This window comes from Cyprinus carpio, chromosome B9 (genome assembly GCF_018340385.1).
Source record: "Cyprinus carpio isolate SPL01 chromosome B9, ASM1834038v1, whole genome shotgun sequence".
Taxonomy (NCBI): domain Eukaryota; kingdom Metazoa; phylum Chordata; class Actinopteri; order Cypriniformes; family Cyprinidae; genus Cyprinus; species Cyprinus carpio.
The window spans coordinates 4,998,513-5,015,725 of record NC_056605.1 but is presented as its reverse complement, the minus strand read 5'-3'; the positions used below and the strand labels follow the sequence as shown (position 1 = coordinate 5,015,725).

The following is a 17,213-nucleotide window of genomic DNA, read 5'->3' as shown; positions in this document are numbered from 1 at the left end:
TGTGTGTGATGTACCTCAGAGAGGTCTCCATTCTTCACATGGATACGGGCCATGCTGTCCAGCCACGTCTTGCGGAGTTCAGGAGTGCTGGCGTAAGATTTGGCCAGACTGTACTGCAGGTCCACCAGCATCTCGGGGTCTCTCTCGTGCTCCTTCATCTGAGCCGTGGCCATCAGAACAGTGCGGATCTTCTTGGTCAAGTCTTTCACCTCAGATGGGAATGCTGTGTTCTGCGGGAGAAGGAAGGATAACTCTTTTATAATATATTTATTTATTTCTTTTTGAAAATGTTTAAAGGATCATCTCGGATATCTGACCATTTGTACAAGAGAGCTCATAAGTGACGAAAAACATTTCCAAATTTTCCTAAATCCTAAAACTATGTTTATTTCCAAGACACATTACGTTTTATATCCCAACAAATCAAGCATAACACAATGTTGTCTGTCCCCAAAAATGAAATCCCTTGCACTGTAACCAGACACATCTGATCTTCGTTTCAGGATCTAGCGCTTGTGTGTATTTAAAATGAACTAACTTTGATAGTTTTGTCACTGTTGGCACAGTTGTTGATGATTGACAGCGACTGCTGGAACCTCGTCCCTCCTATTCCGATGACATCAGCGATCAGCTGACTGACGCCAATCACCACCTGAGGAATCACAAACATGACATCGTTATGACATCATCACGTGCTGTCGTCATCGAATCTGTAAAGACTGGATGAAATAACCCAGACATGATATCCAAACATTCTGTGACTTTAGCGTCATAGGATAAATGTGGCATTTTTGCACCTGCAGGTGTGTGCGGACGAAGGATTTGCGTCCAGTGTAGTCGAAGTTGCTCTTCATCAGGAAGTAGAGCAGATGAGCCGCGTCGCTGCGGATGGAGCTCAGTTTGGAGTTACAGCACTTCAGAATCTCGTAGCAGAAAGACGCACACATATCCGCACGGCCCTCGAAAAACGTACATGGAAACTGGACACATCCATTAAAGAAAACAGGAAAACAACAGTGTGAACATCATCTTCAGAATTTGGAATGACATGAGGGTAAGTAAATTAGAGTCCTATGAAACACTTTTTTTATTTAATTTTTTCCCCCAAATTATTTTATTTTTGCTAAATCAAAAAGCATGACTAATAAAATGAATTTATAAAACTTTAACAAATGATAATTTGTTAACATATTTAAAACACATTTATTATCAACAATGATGGTAATAATTTGTTAACATTTTGACATTTGAAATTCTAATTTTCTCTGTTTTAATTTACATGGATTTTTTATTTAATACACATTTATTATCAACAATGGTGGTAATAAAATGAAAGCATAAAACATTAACAATTTAATTATTTTTAAATAATCTTTTAACCTTTTCAAATATTAGCAATTTTAAATAATCTTTTAACCTTTTCAAATATTATCAAACAAAAAAGATCAACAATTTTATTTTTTATGCAAGCAAAGTGCTGAACAACAGTAGTGTACTGTAAAAAAAAAAAAAAAATTAAAACACTGAAATATACCTTTAAAAAAGATTTCAATTATTGCATTATTATTATTATTGCATAAATTTGTGTAGTAGTACAATATTATTGTACTGCAACACTCACTCACTCGCTCACACAGAGACATGCAGAAATGCAGACTCCAGATTTAAGTATTAGTCTTTCACAGTTTAATTTTCACAGACACTAGTACATATTGCAATTTGATAAATTGTACAACCCCACTTTTGATTTATTCTGTGACATTATGCAATTTATGGCTAGATTCTTTCTGTATTTTCCACTCCACAAAATCATAGGTCCCTAGTAAATGATGACAGATTTTTCATTTTTGGATGGACTGTCCCTTTAGTAGCCATTGACTTATGTGCTTATTCTATTGTCACACTCACCTTGTAGATGAAAGTGCGAAGAGAAGTGAAGACCTGTTTGAGGGCCGTCTCTGATTGGTTGATTTGTAGGAAGCAGAGATGAACCTGAAAGACTTTCTTCATGAGGGGATTGTGGCCGTGATCCAAACTCAGCTGAGTCTGAGAGCAAACACACATATAAACACACACACTGTTATCAGTGAGGAATAAAGCAAACAACACCACTCATGATTGCAGGTGATTGTGATGATGATGATGATGATGATGATGGCTGATGTCTGACCTTAAAGCCCACGATGAAGATGCTCAGTGTGTCCAGAACTGTTAGACAAACTTCTGTGGCAATATTTCCTTCCAACAGAGACTGATTCAACACATCAGCATCTGAATGACTGTAATCTACAAACACACACACACACAAATGTGGAAGGGTCTTATAACAGCTGATCCGAGAGCTGCTCTATGTGCTGTGAGGTCAGAATAATAGTAAATGAGTAAAACAAAGAACTGTGAATGAAAGTAAACAAATGAGAATGTTGTATGGCTGTCAATAAATTTTATGCTGTTAACATTTGAATTTATTGAGATTTGCCTATAAATTCTATTAAATTTGTCTTAAAAAATGATTAGAGATGAGTTTATTTCTTAAGGTAACCCCACTGCTCAAAAACCTACATTAAACACTTCACTTATTGATAGCTACAGACCTGTCTCTCTCCTTCCATTTATAGCAAAAAAAAAAAAAAAAAAAAAAAAACTCGAACAAGTTGTTTTTAACCAGGTATCATTATTTCTTTTACAGAACAACCAACTGGATCCTAACCAGTCAGGTTTCAGGAGTCGTCATTCAACTGAGACTGTACTACTGTCAGTCACGGAAGCCTTGCGGATTGCAAAAGCTGATTCCAAATCATCCATTCTTATCCTCCTGGATCTATCTGCTGCTTTTGACACTGTCAATCATCAGATCCTCCTGTCTGCCCCCTCATCACTGGGCATCACAGGGATTGCACTTTGCTGGTTTCAATTCTATCTCTCTGGTAGATCTTTCAGGGTGGCCTGGGGAGGGGAGGTTTCCAAAGTAGATCCCTGCACGGGCCTCAAATCTAGGCCCTAGCCCGGCCCTGGCCCGAGACGCTCAGGTCCTAGCCCGACCCGTGTCCGACAGCTCATCAGAATTATCAGCCCGAGTTCGACACGAGCCCGTGTTTTTATTTATTTATTTATTTATTTTATTTTATTACACAGCGGAAGCCTGCCCTATTTGCAACAATTAAAAAATGGGTCAGTTTTGTGTTTCTCATTTCTTTATCCAGTTGATTTAGAAAAAATGTTTGGAGCATTTTTTTTTAAATTGACGATTAACGTTAAACACCCGAGCCGACAGCAAGTAGCCTAAAACATATTTAATCAATTAAACCTCTCAAATTAACGCTAATACTTTACTTGGCTACAATAAAATCCATATATAAAACACTTCAAGCATATCACACAGACAGTTTAATAAATGTTTATTTATTAAACCACAGTGAGTAAAAAAAAAAAAAAATTGAAATACTGAGGCAGGCTCGCAACAGCCCTCGCAAACGAAATGAGAAATAGCCTACAATCTAAACAAATTAAATTAATTAAAAACAAACTTGCAGGTTATTACTACCTCAAAAATGCACCACAGAATATGTCCATTCTTTTTTCCATTAGTTTCCAAAAGTTAAACGAAAATAAAGTCCAGTCAAATGAAAAGTTAGAACAGTCTCTTACAGAGCATCGTGGAGAAGAGAAAGTAGCCTCCAGAGTGGAAGGTTTTAACCCAGTCCTCCTCTCTTCTATCACTCTTCCCGCTGCGCTGAAGACACGTTCGCTGCTGCTGCTGACGGGACACTAAACCAGCCAGTCTTGACAGTTGCGGTAGCAGGGTCTCGTGCTGTTTACATTTACATTACTTTAGAGGCCTCTAATAGCTACTACTACAATAAGTGGATATAAGTGAAGTATAATCGTGGGGGTCGCGCTGACGGAAAATGCGTGCGCGCGGCGTGTGTGAGACTGTCATGTCAGTATGTCAGTTTAATTATAACGGGTTGAATTATCATATTATGAATGGTATGAGTTTATGAAATGTCTTTCTATGTTTGTTTTTCTATCGTCGACGTCAACTTTCATTTTTTATTTAATGTCTAAAAATATAAATAACCCAAAAAGGCCCGAGGCCCGGCCCGCATGTGAGCTATAACGTGAAAATTGGCCCGAAGCCCGGCCCTAGGGGCATAAATAAGTCGGGGCCCGTCGGGCTCGGGCTGAAATGCAGGGCTTTATTCCAAAGCACATCAACTGGTCCCCGGCGTTCCTACCATTGCTATGCTGATGACACACAGCTCTATCTTTTATGTCAACCAGATGATCGTAGCTGCACGGATCTCAGGCCACGTGGTGGACATCTCAGCATGGATGAAAGAACATCACCTACAGCTCAACCTGGCAAAGACTGAGCTTCTTGTCCTCCCGGCCACTCCAAATCTACAGCATGACTTCATTCCAGATATATTCAACAAAAAATAACCCAACAAATTTCCTCAAAAAACCAAGTTTAAACCTTTAATAACAACCTAACCTATCAAAGACCACATTGCAAGGCTGTAACCATGTCTTGAACATTGGGGGGGACCAACTTAAAAACGTAATTTTGGGAAATATTATTGTAATTTAAAATAACAGTTTTATATTTTAATATACTTTAAAATATAATTTATTCCTGTGAAACAACGCTGAATTTTCAGCAGTATTACTTCAAAATTCAATCTAATATGCTGATTTATAATCAACGTTGGAAACATTTTTGCTGCTTCATATATTGTTTGGGACCTGTGATACTTTTTTCAGGATTCATTGGTAAATAAAAAGTTAAAAGGATCAGGGATAGTAAAGACATTGTTAGAAAAGATTACTATTTTGAATAAATGCTATACTTTTTATCATTTTATTATCAAATAAAAAAAATAGTATCACAGGTTCCAAATATAAATAAATAAATGATTAAAAAAATAAACAAGAAAATAAGCAGCACAACACATTCAACACTGTAAATAAATCAGCATATTAGAATGATTTTTGAAGAATCATGTGACACTGAAGACTGGAGTAGCCTATTGATACTGAAAATTCAGCTCTGTGTCACAGAAATAAATTACATTTTAAACTATATTAAAATAGGAAACCAATATTTAATATTTCACAGTGTTAATGTTTTTTTTTCTGTATTTTTGATCAAACAAAAACATCCATCAAAAAAATAAAACATTGATGAGCATAAGAGACTCCAGTAAAAATCATTAAAAATCTAACTGATTTTGAACGGAAGCGCATAAAAAGCTATATTAATGCGGCACACATGCACATGCACACACACACACACACACACACACACACACACCACTCGCACACAAATCAGAGCAGAGATACTTGTTGTGTATGGCCCACTGCAATAGCTTTTTATTAATACAATAGCTTTTTGGATCGCTTTTTTTTTTTTTTTTTTTTACAGTCTATAGGATCGTTACATTATAGCTATTACTCAACAAAGAGGAGGTAAAATCTAACTAACTAAACTCACAGCTTCATTTTTGTTGAAAGAGATGCACAGATGCAGGTAATTCACAAACAAAACTTTAATCTCTCTCTCTCTCTCAAAATTTCCATATTTTTTACGTAAAAAAAAAGTGGACTAATATTAAATGATTTGCAACTTCCACATCTTACCTCGATGTCTTGTTTCAACATTAAACTCACACTTCGTGCTGGAAATCGCACTCTGCTTCTCTGAATGCTAAAACCTGCCTACTTTGATTTGATTGGCCATCTCAGTTATTGTGACACTGACGAGCGCTGTTAGACCGCAGAGGCAGAGCAGGCTGAACATATAACTTTTAAAGGTTTCTGTCATCCTAACAAGAGCACTGCGTAACGGAGTGCAGCAGATCAATGCAAGAATTTAAAATATTTTGGGGACAGTTTGGCCACTTTTAATTATTGGGGGGGACTTGTCCCCCTCAATGTCTATGGTGGTTACGGCCCTGCCACATTGTAAAGACTGCTCGATCTTGCAGGTTTGCATTGCACAACATCAGAAAGATCAGGCCCTTTCTAACAGAGCATGCTGCACAACTTCTTGTCCAGGCCCTTGTCATTTCTAGGCAGGACTACTGCAATGCTCTTCTGGCTGGACTTCCATCAAGCACAATCAAACCTCTACAAATGATTCAGAATGCAGCGGTCAAACTGGTCTTCAACGAGCCCAAAAGAGCCCATGTTACACCTCTCTTTATCTCCTTGCACTGGCTACCGGTTGCGGCTCGCATCAAGTTCAAGACACTGATGCTTGCATATAGAACAGCCACAGACTCAGCACCCGCCTACTTCCACTAAGTATTTCGAATCTACATCCTCTCCAGAAGTCTGAGATCCGCTAGTGAGCGACGGCTCATGGTACCATTACAAAGAGGCACAAAATCACTTTCCAGAACATTTTCGTTTACTGTTCCTGGCTGGTGGAATGATCTTCCCACCCCTATCCAGGATGGGGAATCCCTGACAATTTTCAAGCAACAGCTGAAAACTCATCGCTTTCGTCACTATTTGACTTCATCATAAAAAACAAACAAACAAACAAACAAACAAACAAAAAAACCACCTGTATTTCCTTTTTTCTTAAATCTTTCCCTGTCTAGCTTGTACTTATTTGAACAATGCTTAAAACTTGGTATTACGAGCATTTCCTTTCTTTTTGCCTCTCTCACTTGATGTATTCCCCAATTGTAAGTCGCTTTGGATAAAAGCTTCTGCTAAATTAATAAATGTCAAATGTGAATGTAGCATTACATCACTTGCTCATCCAATAGATCCTCTGCAGTGAATGGGTGCCTTCAGAATGAGAGTTAAAACAGCTGATAAAACATCACAATGATCCACAAGTAATCCACACCACTTCAGTCCATCAATTAATATCTTGTGAAGTGAAAAGATGTGTGTTTGTAAGAAACAAATCCATCATTAATATGTATAACTATTGCTTCCGGCTAAAATACTTTATCCATACTATTGCTTTCTCCAGTGGAAAAGGTGTCTCGTCTCGTCTAGATAAATGTGCTCAGATCAAGCACTGTCTACAGGGTTTCTACAGACATGAACAAGTTAAATTTAAGACTTTTTAAGACCTTTTTAATACCACCTTATATGAAATTTAAGACCTAAACCAGTAATGGAAATACACATTTTATTACATTCATATATGTAATATTTAATGTGTTTAAATAAATAAAAAATAATTAATTGCTGTAATAAATTATATTTATTACTACAATATAGAGTGAAATTTTAATGTCAGCAGACAATATTCTATACAAAATATCCCTGCAAAATAACTGCAACACTGAGATTTTTGGTGGAGTAAACAATTGATTCTGAATCAATATTTTCATCAGTGTTCTGTTCTATCAGCTTTTACATACTTAAATCTGCATATTTTGATTAACCTTTACAAAGGCCTATTTTTTAACCTTTTTAGACAAATTATTACAATTTATCAATTATTTCAATATACACTATAGGGCTGCTACAATGCAGATTAAATAATTTACACTGCGAATAACAATAATTACAACTGCAATAAATAATGTTATTAGATTAATGTTTTAAATGAATTTATAAATAACCAGTAAGTGGTGGTAAGTTACTTAATGAGTGAGTCATTGAGTCATTCATTCAACTGATTGAGTGTGTTATCATGCTGGTATCTTAAGGACTTTCGTGGACAGCTGACTCCTAAAGTTTTTAGCATTCTTCATATTCTGTTTGGCGGTCAGATAGAAATTAATCTTTGTAGTTTAAATTGATTTTTACCTTTTATGGGCATTTTACCTTTATAAAGCCATTTTTTCGATAAGTGTGCATTATATTTTGAGTCAAATTCTTACATTTAATCAGTGAATTAGAATAATAAGACATTTGGCAAATTAAAAAACAAACAAAAAAATTAACAACAAAAATCAAATTTTCAATCCAGACATAAGCTGCACCTGAAGTTGCATTTAGATGTATTTACACACTGTATAATACAGAACATGAATGCATTTTAACCTGCAGTTACAGATGCATAAATAATTTGATATATTAAACATAAAACGTTGAATACTGATATCTAAAATTATTTTAAAAATGTAACGTAACGTAAATTGATCCGCCAGTAGGTTGCAGAAAGTCACTGTTAATAAGTGAGTCATTGCGATTGAACCGAATCATTTAAACGGTTGATTCATTCAGGAACAAAACGGCAAAGCTGTCATGTCGCTCAAAGATGAAAAACAGCGCTGTGGATTTGTTTGGAACTATTTTTGTTGGCAAAATAGTGCAAAAACAGGCAATATGATGCCTAAACCATAACTCTCTTAATAAAACTTCTAGTTTATTGAACTGTTGTAAAAAAATAATTATTACATTTGTATATGGTAATTTTAGGAGAAAAAATGTCACTCTTCCGTGTGAAATTGACGGAAATTGATTGAACTATATGACGTAGTATAAATATACACATTTCCTGCCCCCCCATGTCTTGAAGATGTGATCATTCTGAATGTATTTTAATAGACTGAATCATACAGTGAGAGCGCACTGTAAATGTGCACACGCACTACACTTCAAGTAATGCATGCACTCTGTTTTGAATGTTTTTTTTTTTTTTGCGTTGTGAGAATATTGAGTTCACTGCTGTGTGTGTACTTTGGATGGGTTAAATGCAGAGCACGAATTCTGAGTATGGGTCACCATACTTGGCTGTATGTCATGTCACTTGTTCTGAAGTCTCTTACAAAGATACTATTGGGGCCTCAGCGCGACCTTGTATTCTGTATTCTGGAAAATGATTGTAAACAGTCATTAGGTCCGTCAAACTGAAGATATTGTAGCGGCAATTTGACCAAAAATATTTAAGACCAATCGAATCCGAATTTAAGACATTTTAAGACTTTTTAAGGACCCGCGGACACCCTGTGTCTAGAGCGAAAACAGCCATAAACAAATATGACAGTGGATTTTAATGTGATAAAACAATGGGGATTAAGTTTTTCACTAGAGGAAGTGTTATTATGGATGCAGATTTTAGCCAGAAAAATATCCTAATGATGGATTTGTTTATTACAAAGCCTTATTAAAACACTTTTCGCTTCACAAGATGTAAATTGATGAACTGGAGAGATGTGGATTATTGTGATGTTTTTATCAGCTGTTTGGACTTCAAATCTGTTCTGATGAAGCAACAAACTCATCTACATCTTGGATGGCCTGAGGCTGAACACATTTTTGGTTAATTTTCATGATTTTCTCTCTCCTAAAAAAACAAACAAACCCCTATTTCATTTGATCTCATAAATGAATTCCAATTCTTTCAACATTAAATAATAAAATAGAAGGAAGGTTTAATTTCTTGTATTTTATTCCAAGACTAGAGAGAGCTGCAGATTTGTGTGTGTCTCACTGTGGTTGTAGGTGTAGGAGTTGTCCAGACTGTTGAGCTGCTGCAGTCTCATATGCAGGGCTCCTGTCCTGCTGCGGGACACAGGAAGAGTCTGAGAGCGGCGCTCGTGAACCACCGGCCCTGATCCCTCCACAGTCCTGATGACAGAGTCAAATGAAACAGGATCTTCAGAAGCTTCTGTTATGAGCTCATTAAACACTCACTGACAAAAAATAAATCTTCTGTTATTATTGGTGGTTGTCTGACATGAGTTTGTTATTGACTTCTGTTGGTATCTATAAAACATGTTGGCCAATAGCAGAAACATATATTTAGTAGTGCTTAACTCACCAGTTTTCTGAATACATTTCTGGTTACTTTATTTATACATTATTTATTTATAACATATATATTGGGGTACTTTACAACAGGGTTTCACATGAACTTTGAAAAACTTTTGTAGAGCATTTATTAATCTTTAAGTTCATTTCAACATTCACAAAAACATGATTAAAATCAAAAGTATCTGTTAATATTATTTAATGGACCTGAGCTAAAATTAATGCAACATGAATAAACATTAATGCAAATATTAATAAACACTGAACCAGATATATTGGTTATTTAGATTTATTATTTTAGGACCACATTGTAAAGTGCTCCTTTATATTTCTATTTATTATTCATGACATTTTTATATTCTACTATTATAAATATGTGCAAAATTAATAAATGTGTTTGTAAAAAAAGATATAAAGAAATAAAGACATTACCTTGCAATGTGTCTCTTTCCCATGTATCTGAACTGATGAAGACACATTCTGAAATCAGATGAGAAATGAATGATGAGCCAGGAGTGTGTGTGTGTGTGTGTGTGTGTGTTGTGGAGGTGCAGGTGTGAAGCGCAGCACTTACTCTAGCAGACTGAAGAAGTTCATCAGGTCTGTGGGTGAAGCTTTATTCCAGTAGTTGAACAGAGCATCTAACACACAGCGAATGTATCGGTCAAACAACAGACAACTACAATGAAGCAGGCTTATATAATCTCAGTTGTGTGTGTGTGTGTACCTTCAGACATGCTCTTTAACACGTGCAGGAAGCACATTAATATGTTCTTCACTTCAGATTGGTCCAGTTTATCACAGCGGAGCAAAGAGCTGCCCAGAACCCCAGAGACAAGACCCTAAGACAGAGAAAACAAGATCGGACATTCACAGACCACAAAACCATCGACACTTCTGGAAACTTAAGTCACACTTGTCTGGAGATCTTTGCAATATATTAAAATAATATAACAATATCAGTATTCTCCTGTATTATTTTTGTACTATTTATATTTTCTAATAATTTGAATTAGCTTTTAGTTTTATATCTTCAGTTTTAATTTTCACTTTAATAAGTTTGTTATGTGATTTTTAAATGTTTTTTTTTTTTTAGGTTACATTTTTCAGTTACAGTAACTTTAGCACTTCCACTTTTGATTTTCATTAAATTATTTCATTTTCAAGTTTTTAAGTTTAATTTTAATTTAGTTTAACTTTCATGCAATATATATACAATATATATATTAACCCGTTTTTTAAAACCCATTTTCTTTTTTAGCTTATTTTTTTGTGCTATCACTTTTAAATTAAATGATATTTGGTTTGATCTACGGAAGTGTTGCTTAAGTGTCCAAACACTTTTGAGGCAACTGTTAATACACACTCAGGCAATTTTAAGCACTCTCACACACATGCACATTTATTAACACACACACACATCCACCTCAAATCACATGCACACTTTGATAAATGCCATGTTTGTACAAACGAAAAAGGAAATTAATATAGTAGCAGTAATGCACTGCACAGGGAGGAATGCAGCTCTACACACACACACGCTGGCCTACACTAACATGCTAATGTATCTACCATAGCACAGCACTGGCCAGAATATTTCCCATGTTCCCCTGCCAGCAGATCCTCACTGAGACAGCAGGGTGTGGAAACTATGAAACCCACAAAATACTGTGTCTGATTATTCACTTAATTTATTATGTGGCTACACAGATGGAAACTAAAGGACTGTTTTTGCACTAATTGAAATGCAACAAAAGGAAAGAATATCAAAGAGAGATCATTCAGTGCACCACAACATTCCTGCAGTCAACAGATTTACTGACTCAGCTTCCTGTGACTGGAAGCATCAGCTGTGGATTTAGGCACAAGATCTGCCGTTACGTCTACAAAATACAGACGTGCTGACAGAAATGTCTGCTCTCCACTGGAGAATAATCTTAAAGAGGCCATATCATGACACAGAGTTCCTGACAACCTGCACATATTTTAATTATTATACACACATTTATGATGCAGGACACAATGACACACTTAATAAATGAGACGTTTGTTACTAAACTAACAAACGATCAGTTTATCTGCTTCAGTTCAGGTCTGATTTATTCCATTACACTGAAATGCTTCCATCAAGACAACAACACAAGATCATTCAGCTTCAGTTCTGTGAGTTTACGGCACTGAATATTAATTGGCTTTGTAAACATCATTCATGGTTCACTGTTTTACAATGTTATGGTATCATTTCAAGGAAATGTTTGTTCCTTATTATTATCTATGTGTTTGATTAGTAAATCAGGTTTATAACAGGTATTAAAGCGTTAGTTCACCCAAAAATGAAAATTTGATGTTTATCTGGTTACCCCCAGGGCATCCAAGATGAGGGTGACTTTGTTTCTTCAGTAGAACACAAACAAAGATTTTTAACTTCAGCCGTTGCAGTCTCTCAGCAGTACAATGCTAGGCAATGGTCACAGAATCTATGAGAGAAAAAAAAAAACATGCACAGAAAAATCCAAATTAAACCCTGCAGCTCGTGACAATACATTGATGTGTAAAGACACAAAACAATCGGTCTGTGCAAAAAAATTGAACAGTATTTATATTTTTTTTACCTCTGATTCACACAATGTCCGAACTGTAAGAACTCTTGTGAACGCGCTTCACAGCAGCCTGCATCACCTTCTTCTTCTTGCTTTATTTGCGGATCGCAGACTTATAAGTGCATTACCGCCACCTATCTCTCAAGTGGACCATTGACACTCCATCTACAATCACAAATAAAAATAACAATGCTCAATTTGAGAGATAGGCGGTGATAATGCACTTATAAGTCTGCGATCTGCCTTAAAGCCACAAGAAGAAGATGATGTCTTAGCGTCTTCTCTTTTCTTTATCCTGTTATGTTATTTTTTATCATTTTGTTCCACACTAAAGCATGGTAAAGCACCTACTAGTTGGTTTGCCAACTGCCAAAAAAGCTTTAGAAGAAGAAGAAGAAGTCTCACGCGCCTGCTGCTGTGAAGCGCGTTCACAAGAGTTCTAACAGTTCAACAACTGTTGTTTGAATCAGAGGTAAAAAAATGATATAAATACTGTTCTGTTTCTTGCACAGACCAATCGTTTTCTGTCTTTACACATCCATGTATCGTCACGAGGCGCAGGGTTTAATTTGGATTTGTCTGTGCATGTTTTTCTCTCTAATAGATTCTGTGACCATTGACAAGCATTTTACAGCTGAGAGACTGCAACGGCTGAAGCTAAAAATCATAATTTGTGTTCTACTGAAGAAACAAAGTCATCTTGAATGTCCTGGGGATAAGCAGATAAACATAAAATTTTAATTTTTGGGTGAACTATTCCTTTAACAGTGATTAACAAGCATTAATGTGCGGTCGGTTGGGATTGCTATAAACCAGTAAACCTCAATTGATTAGAGAGAATAATGACCCTGTCCACTTCCTGTCAATCACTGTGTCACACCCCCCACCACACAACACACTACACCACACATAGGCCCCCCTGCACCCGCCCACCACAGCCCTGCAGGGGGCCCCAGTACTTTCAGCTTCATGTGTTTCCCTGTGGCTCTCAGCGCTGATTCACCCATGTACCTTTAAATACAAGCCCCTACAAACCCATTGTGCAAGTGAAGCGGAATCTACAGCTGATCTGACGACATCACAATGAAAGAGAGAATGTTCAGAATCTAAATGACTTTGGGGCCCCCTGCAGGGCTGTGGTGAGCGGGTGAAGGGGGCCTTATACTGTATGTGGTGTAGTGTGTTGTGTGGTGGGGGGTGTGACACAGTGTCGTTATTCACTCTAAGCAAATGAGCTTAATTGGATTATAGCAACTCCACCCAACCCCATCCTTAATCACTGTTAACACCTGCTATAAACCTGATTTAATAATCAAACACATATGGAATATAACAAATAACATGCATTTCCTTGAAATGATGTCACAATGCTGTAAAACAGAACTAATTTCACAAACTACATTTATTTTCAATGACATAATAAACTCACAGAACTGAAGCTGAATGATCTGAATTTGAATATAAACTGATCACTGATGAATCATGAAGCAGTTTGGTGCCAATGGTGAATTTTAGAGGTGTGTTTTCTTTCTGTAATAAACCCATAATTCATTACAAGTGTTATTGTTCCTGTCCAGAAATGCATGTATGGAGAAAAAACAAAAACAAAACAAAAAAAAACAATGCAGCAGACTTAGTCTTAGTATTCTGAGGGCAGCTATGTCCATTTGAGCAGGAGTTTTAAAGCTATGTGTGAGTGAAATATAATAATTTTATAAAACAGGCATGTAAAACTAATGTCAAAATCATTTTCAAAAATCAAAATAATTTTTAATACATTCACAAAAAATGAAAGATCATTTACATATCAAAGTCTTAAAGGTACAGCTGCAAAAACAAGCCTGCCTTCTGCTGAACACAAAAAAAGATATTTTGAAGATTGCTGGTAAACAAACAGTTGGCGGTAGCCATTGATTTCCATAGTTTTTTTTTCCATACTATGGAAGTCAATGGCTACCGACAACTGCTTGATTAAAAACATCCTTCAAAATATCTTCTTTTATGTTCAACAGAAGAATGAAACTCATACAAGCTTGGAACTACTCGAGGGTGAGTAAATGATGATTTTGGGATCTATCCCATGTACAAGTGACCTTCAGGAAACACAAAATGTAACATGACCCCTTTAAGACGGTCAATCATTATCTTCTAACTAAGGGAACAGAGGATCAGTAAAGCCACACGCACACACAGAAACACCAGACAGGGACCGTGTAGGGTAAGAGGACAGAGGTGAGTGGTAATAGCAGGGCTGCAGGGCGGGGGTCAGAGGTCAGCGCTGATGTAATACTTGTGTAGGGTGTGTGTGTTGCTCAGACGGTGTAGACAGCAGAGAGAAGTCCATGGTCTGGCGTTTGAGACGTGCAGAGAGCGACGACTCCTCTGAGTCAGTAAAGAAACGCAGCACGCTGGCAGAGTGACGGCGAGTGAAACCCTCCCGCTGAACGCCGCGACAGCAGGAGACACACAACCACAGGTTAGCACACACACACACACACAGACACACACAGACACAGACACACACAGACACGCACACACTCACACACACACACACACACACACACACACACACACACACACACACACACACACACACACACACACACACACACAGACACAGACACAGACACAGACACACACACACACTACTGGGATAAACATACAACCCTACACACGCACACACACACTGCGGCACATAAACAAAAAACATGATAACAGTCCATCATAAATAATGTACACAAAAATGACAATCAGGTCATGTGAGCAGTACCTTGTCTAGGGGGTGTGGCTTGTCAATGCTGCGCTCTGATAGGCCGTTCCCAGAGTCCGTGCTGATAAGAGAGCTGCGTGAGTCAGTGTGCCGTACAGAGCTCACGGTCGGAGTGTGAGGAGAGACTGACAAACACAAAACACATCAATACACTGGACACAATCACTCTCAAACAATATTTCACATAGAACAGTAATCTGAACAGAATTATTTTAACCCTGTAAGGCCTGACATAAGAAATAATAGTCAAAAGGCATTTCAATGGGAACAAACGTAGAGCTTGTTTTTGTAAAACTGTCAGATAGTGTCTGGTTAGGACGCTATGTCTCACCTGTTCCTGAAATCACTCCAAACACCTCTTTATGCAGGCTGCTGTCCACTGGACTGGCCATATTTTTTGTAGGTGTCATCATGACATGATCATCACGGCCATTCTGAAACAATACAAACTCAAGCTGGTTTAAAGAGCAATCTGTTAACCCACTATATTTTGGTGACTCGTTGTACTGCAATTTGTATTTTACTATACATTTTGTTAGCATGTTAATATATGTTCATGTCATTTTTACTTTGAGAACTACACTGTTTTCTGATAAAAATAATTCAAGCAATCTGATACTAATATTAATTGTTGATACATATGATATTGATACATCTCAAGATGTATCATTTAATGTTCACCTTTATTCAATGGATTTGCAAAGTTTGGGGACAGTAAAATTGATTTATGTTTTTCTCACCAAGGCTGCATTTATTTGATCAAATACACTGTAAAAAAAGTCTATATTGTAAAATGTTATTAATATCTAAAATAACAGTTTTCTATTTTAAAATATTTTAAAATGTCATTTATTCCTGTGATGCGAAGCTGAATTTTTAGCATTATTACCAGTCTTCAGTGTCACCTGATCCTTCAGAAATCATGCTAAATTGCTCCTCAAGAAATCTTTCTTATTAATATCAGTTATTATCAATGATTTCAGTGGAGTATTCTTAATAACAGAGAATCAAATCAAAATCTAAACGAATCAAGGCCCTTTAAATCAGAATTAAATCAAACGTCAAATCATGTCAAATTCTAAGTTCTAATAAAAATAGAAATGCCATCCAGTAAATGAAATGCTCTGACACTGTATGACACAAGAAGAAATTTTGAAGAATGTCACGGTTTTCATAATATGAAAGACAAAGGTCCTAAGCAACACTGAACCTTACTGACTTTCATTGTATGGACAAAAATACTGACATTTTCAAAAAAATATCTTTGGCGTTCTATAGAAAAAACTAAACCAGATTTGGAAGGACATAAGGGAATGACTTTATTATGACTGAATTGCCAATTTCTGTTAATCACTTTAAACCTGCAATCTGGTAGCAAGTGGTTCTGTTTAGCTGCACAGCCTGAAGCAAACACTAGGTGTCAGTCTTACAATGTTGGTCTGGTTGGTGACAGGCGGCACATCTTTGATGTTGAGCCTGTGGACGTTTTCCAGTAGCAGACTGAACAGAGGCAGGTAAAGCGTAGCCAAGCGAGCCTGCTGACCCTGAAAAACATACAAAACACACGCTTTATATTTAATATATTCAAAGCCGTGTTCTTAGCACACATGCTCGTGACACATTATGGTGCTCGTTCACCTTGGAGGAGTAGCGATCGTCAAAGGCGTGTTTGATCATCAGGTTCTTCAGCACCTGTACAGCGATCTGACGGATGTCTCTGAACTCCTGCACAGCTCCGCCCACCTCCCTCAGCAACAGCCCCACCAGGAAGTGATTCTTACAGAAATCATCAGTTAAAGAGTAGTCCAGCTGAAGATCTGACAGAGACACAGAGAAGGACGCGAGTTCAGAACCGAAAATACTAAACATCATTCCTGAACTATAGAAACGGAAACAACAGGCATTATCACCATAGAAACCGGAATTATATCGGAATAGTCTTCTGTCATCATTTAGAGCAGGGGTCGCCAACAGGAGGACTCCTGTCCAAATTTAAGCTTAAATATCCTGCAGATACCACGGTCTGGCAAAAACCATCAGTTCATGTTTTTAGGCAGGCTATATAATTGTCCGGACCTCGGCTGGTGAGGAGGGTTCATTACTGGACCTCA

At 37.0% G+C, this 17,213-nt stretch overlaps 1 protein-coding gene across 8 annotated transcripts in view; it reads right to left on the bottom strand.

Moving 5' to 3' along the window:
* Positions 1-17,213, bottom strand: part of LOC109095670 (dedicator of cytokinesis protein 9-like) — a 94,442-nt gene that overhangs the window by 11,142 nt on the left and 66,087 nt on the right. For all 8 annotated transcript variants that reach the window (XM_042730691.1, XM_042730695.1, XM_042730696.1 and 5 more), the window contains exons 31-43: positions 16,741-16,919; positions 16,533-16,646; positions 15,434-15,536; positions 15,103-15,227; positions 10,460-10,574; positions 10,307-10,373; positions 10,165-10,212; positions 9,413-9,549; positions 2,171-2,286; positions 1,909-2,046; positions 798-980; positions 539-652; positions 15-230 (exon numbers count right to left, since the gene is read on the bottom strand). In XM_042730691.1, the coding sequence (XP_042586625.1) occupies positions 15-230; positions 539-652; positions 798-980; positions 1,909-2,046; positions 2,171-2,286; positions 9,413-9,549; positions 10,165-10,212; positions 10,307-10,373; positions 10,460-10,574; positions 15,103-15,227; positions 15,434-15,536; positions 16,533-16,646; positions 16,741-16,919 (1,655 nt within the window). The remainder of the gene's footprint in view (positions 1-14; positions 231-538; positions 653-797; positions 981-1,908; positions 2,047-2,170; positions 2,287-9,412; positions 9,550-10,164; positions 10,213-10,306; positions 10,374-10,459; positions 10,575-15,102; positions 15,228-15,433; positions 15,537-16,532; positions 16,647-16,740; positions 16,920-17,213) is intronic.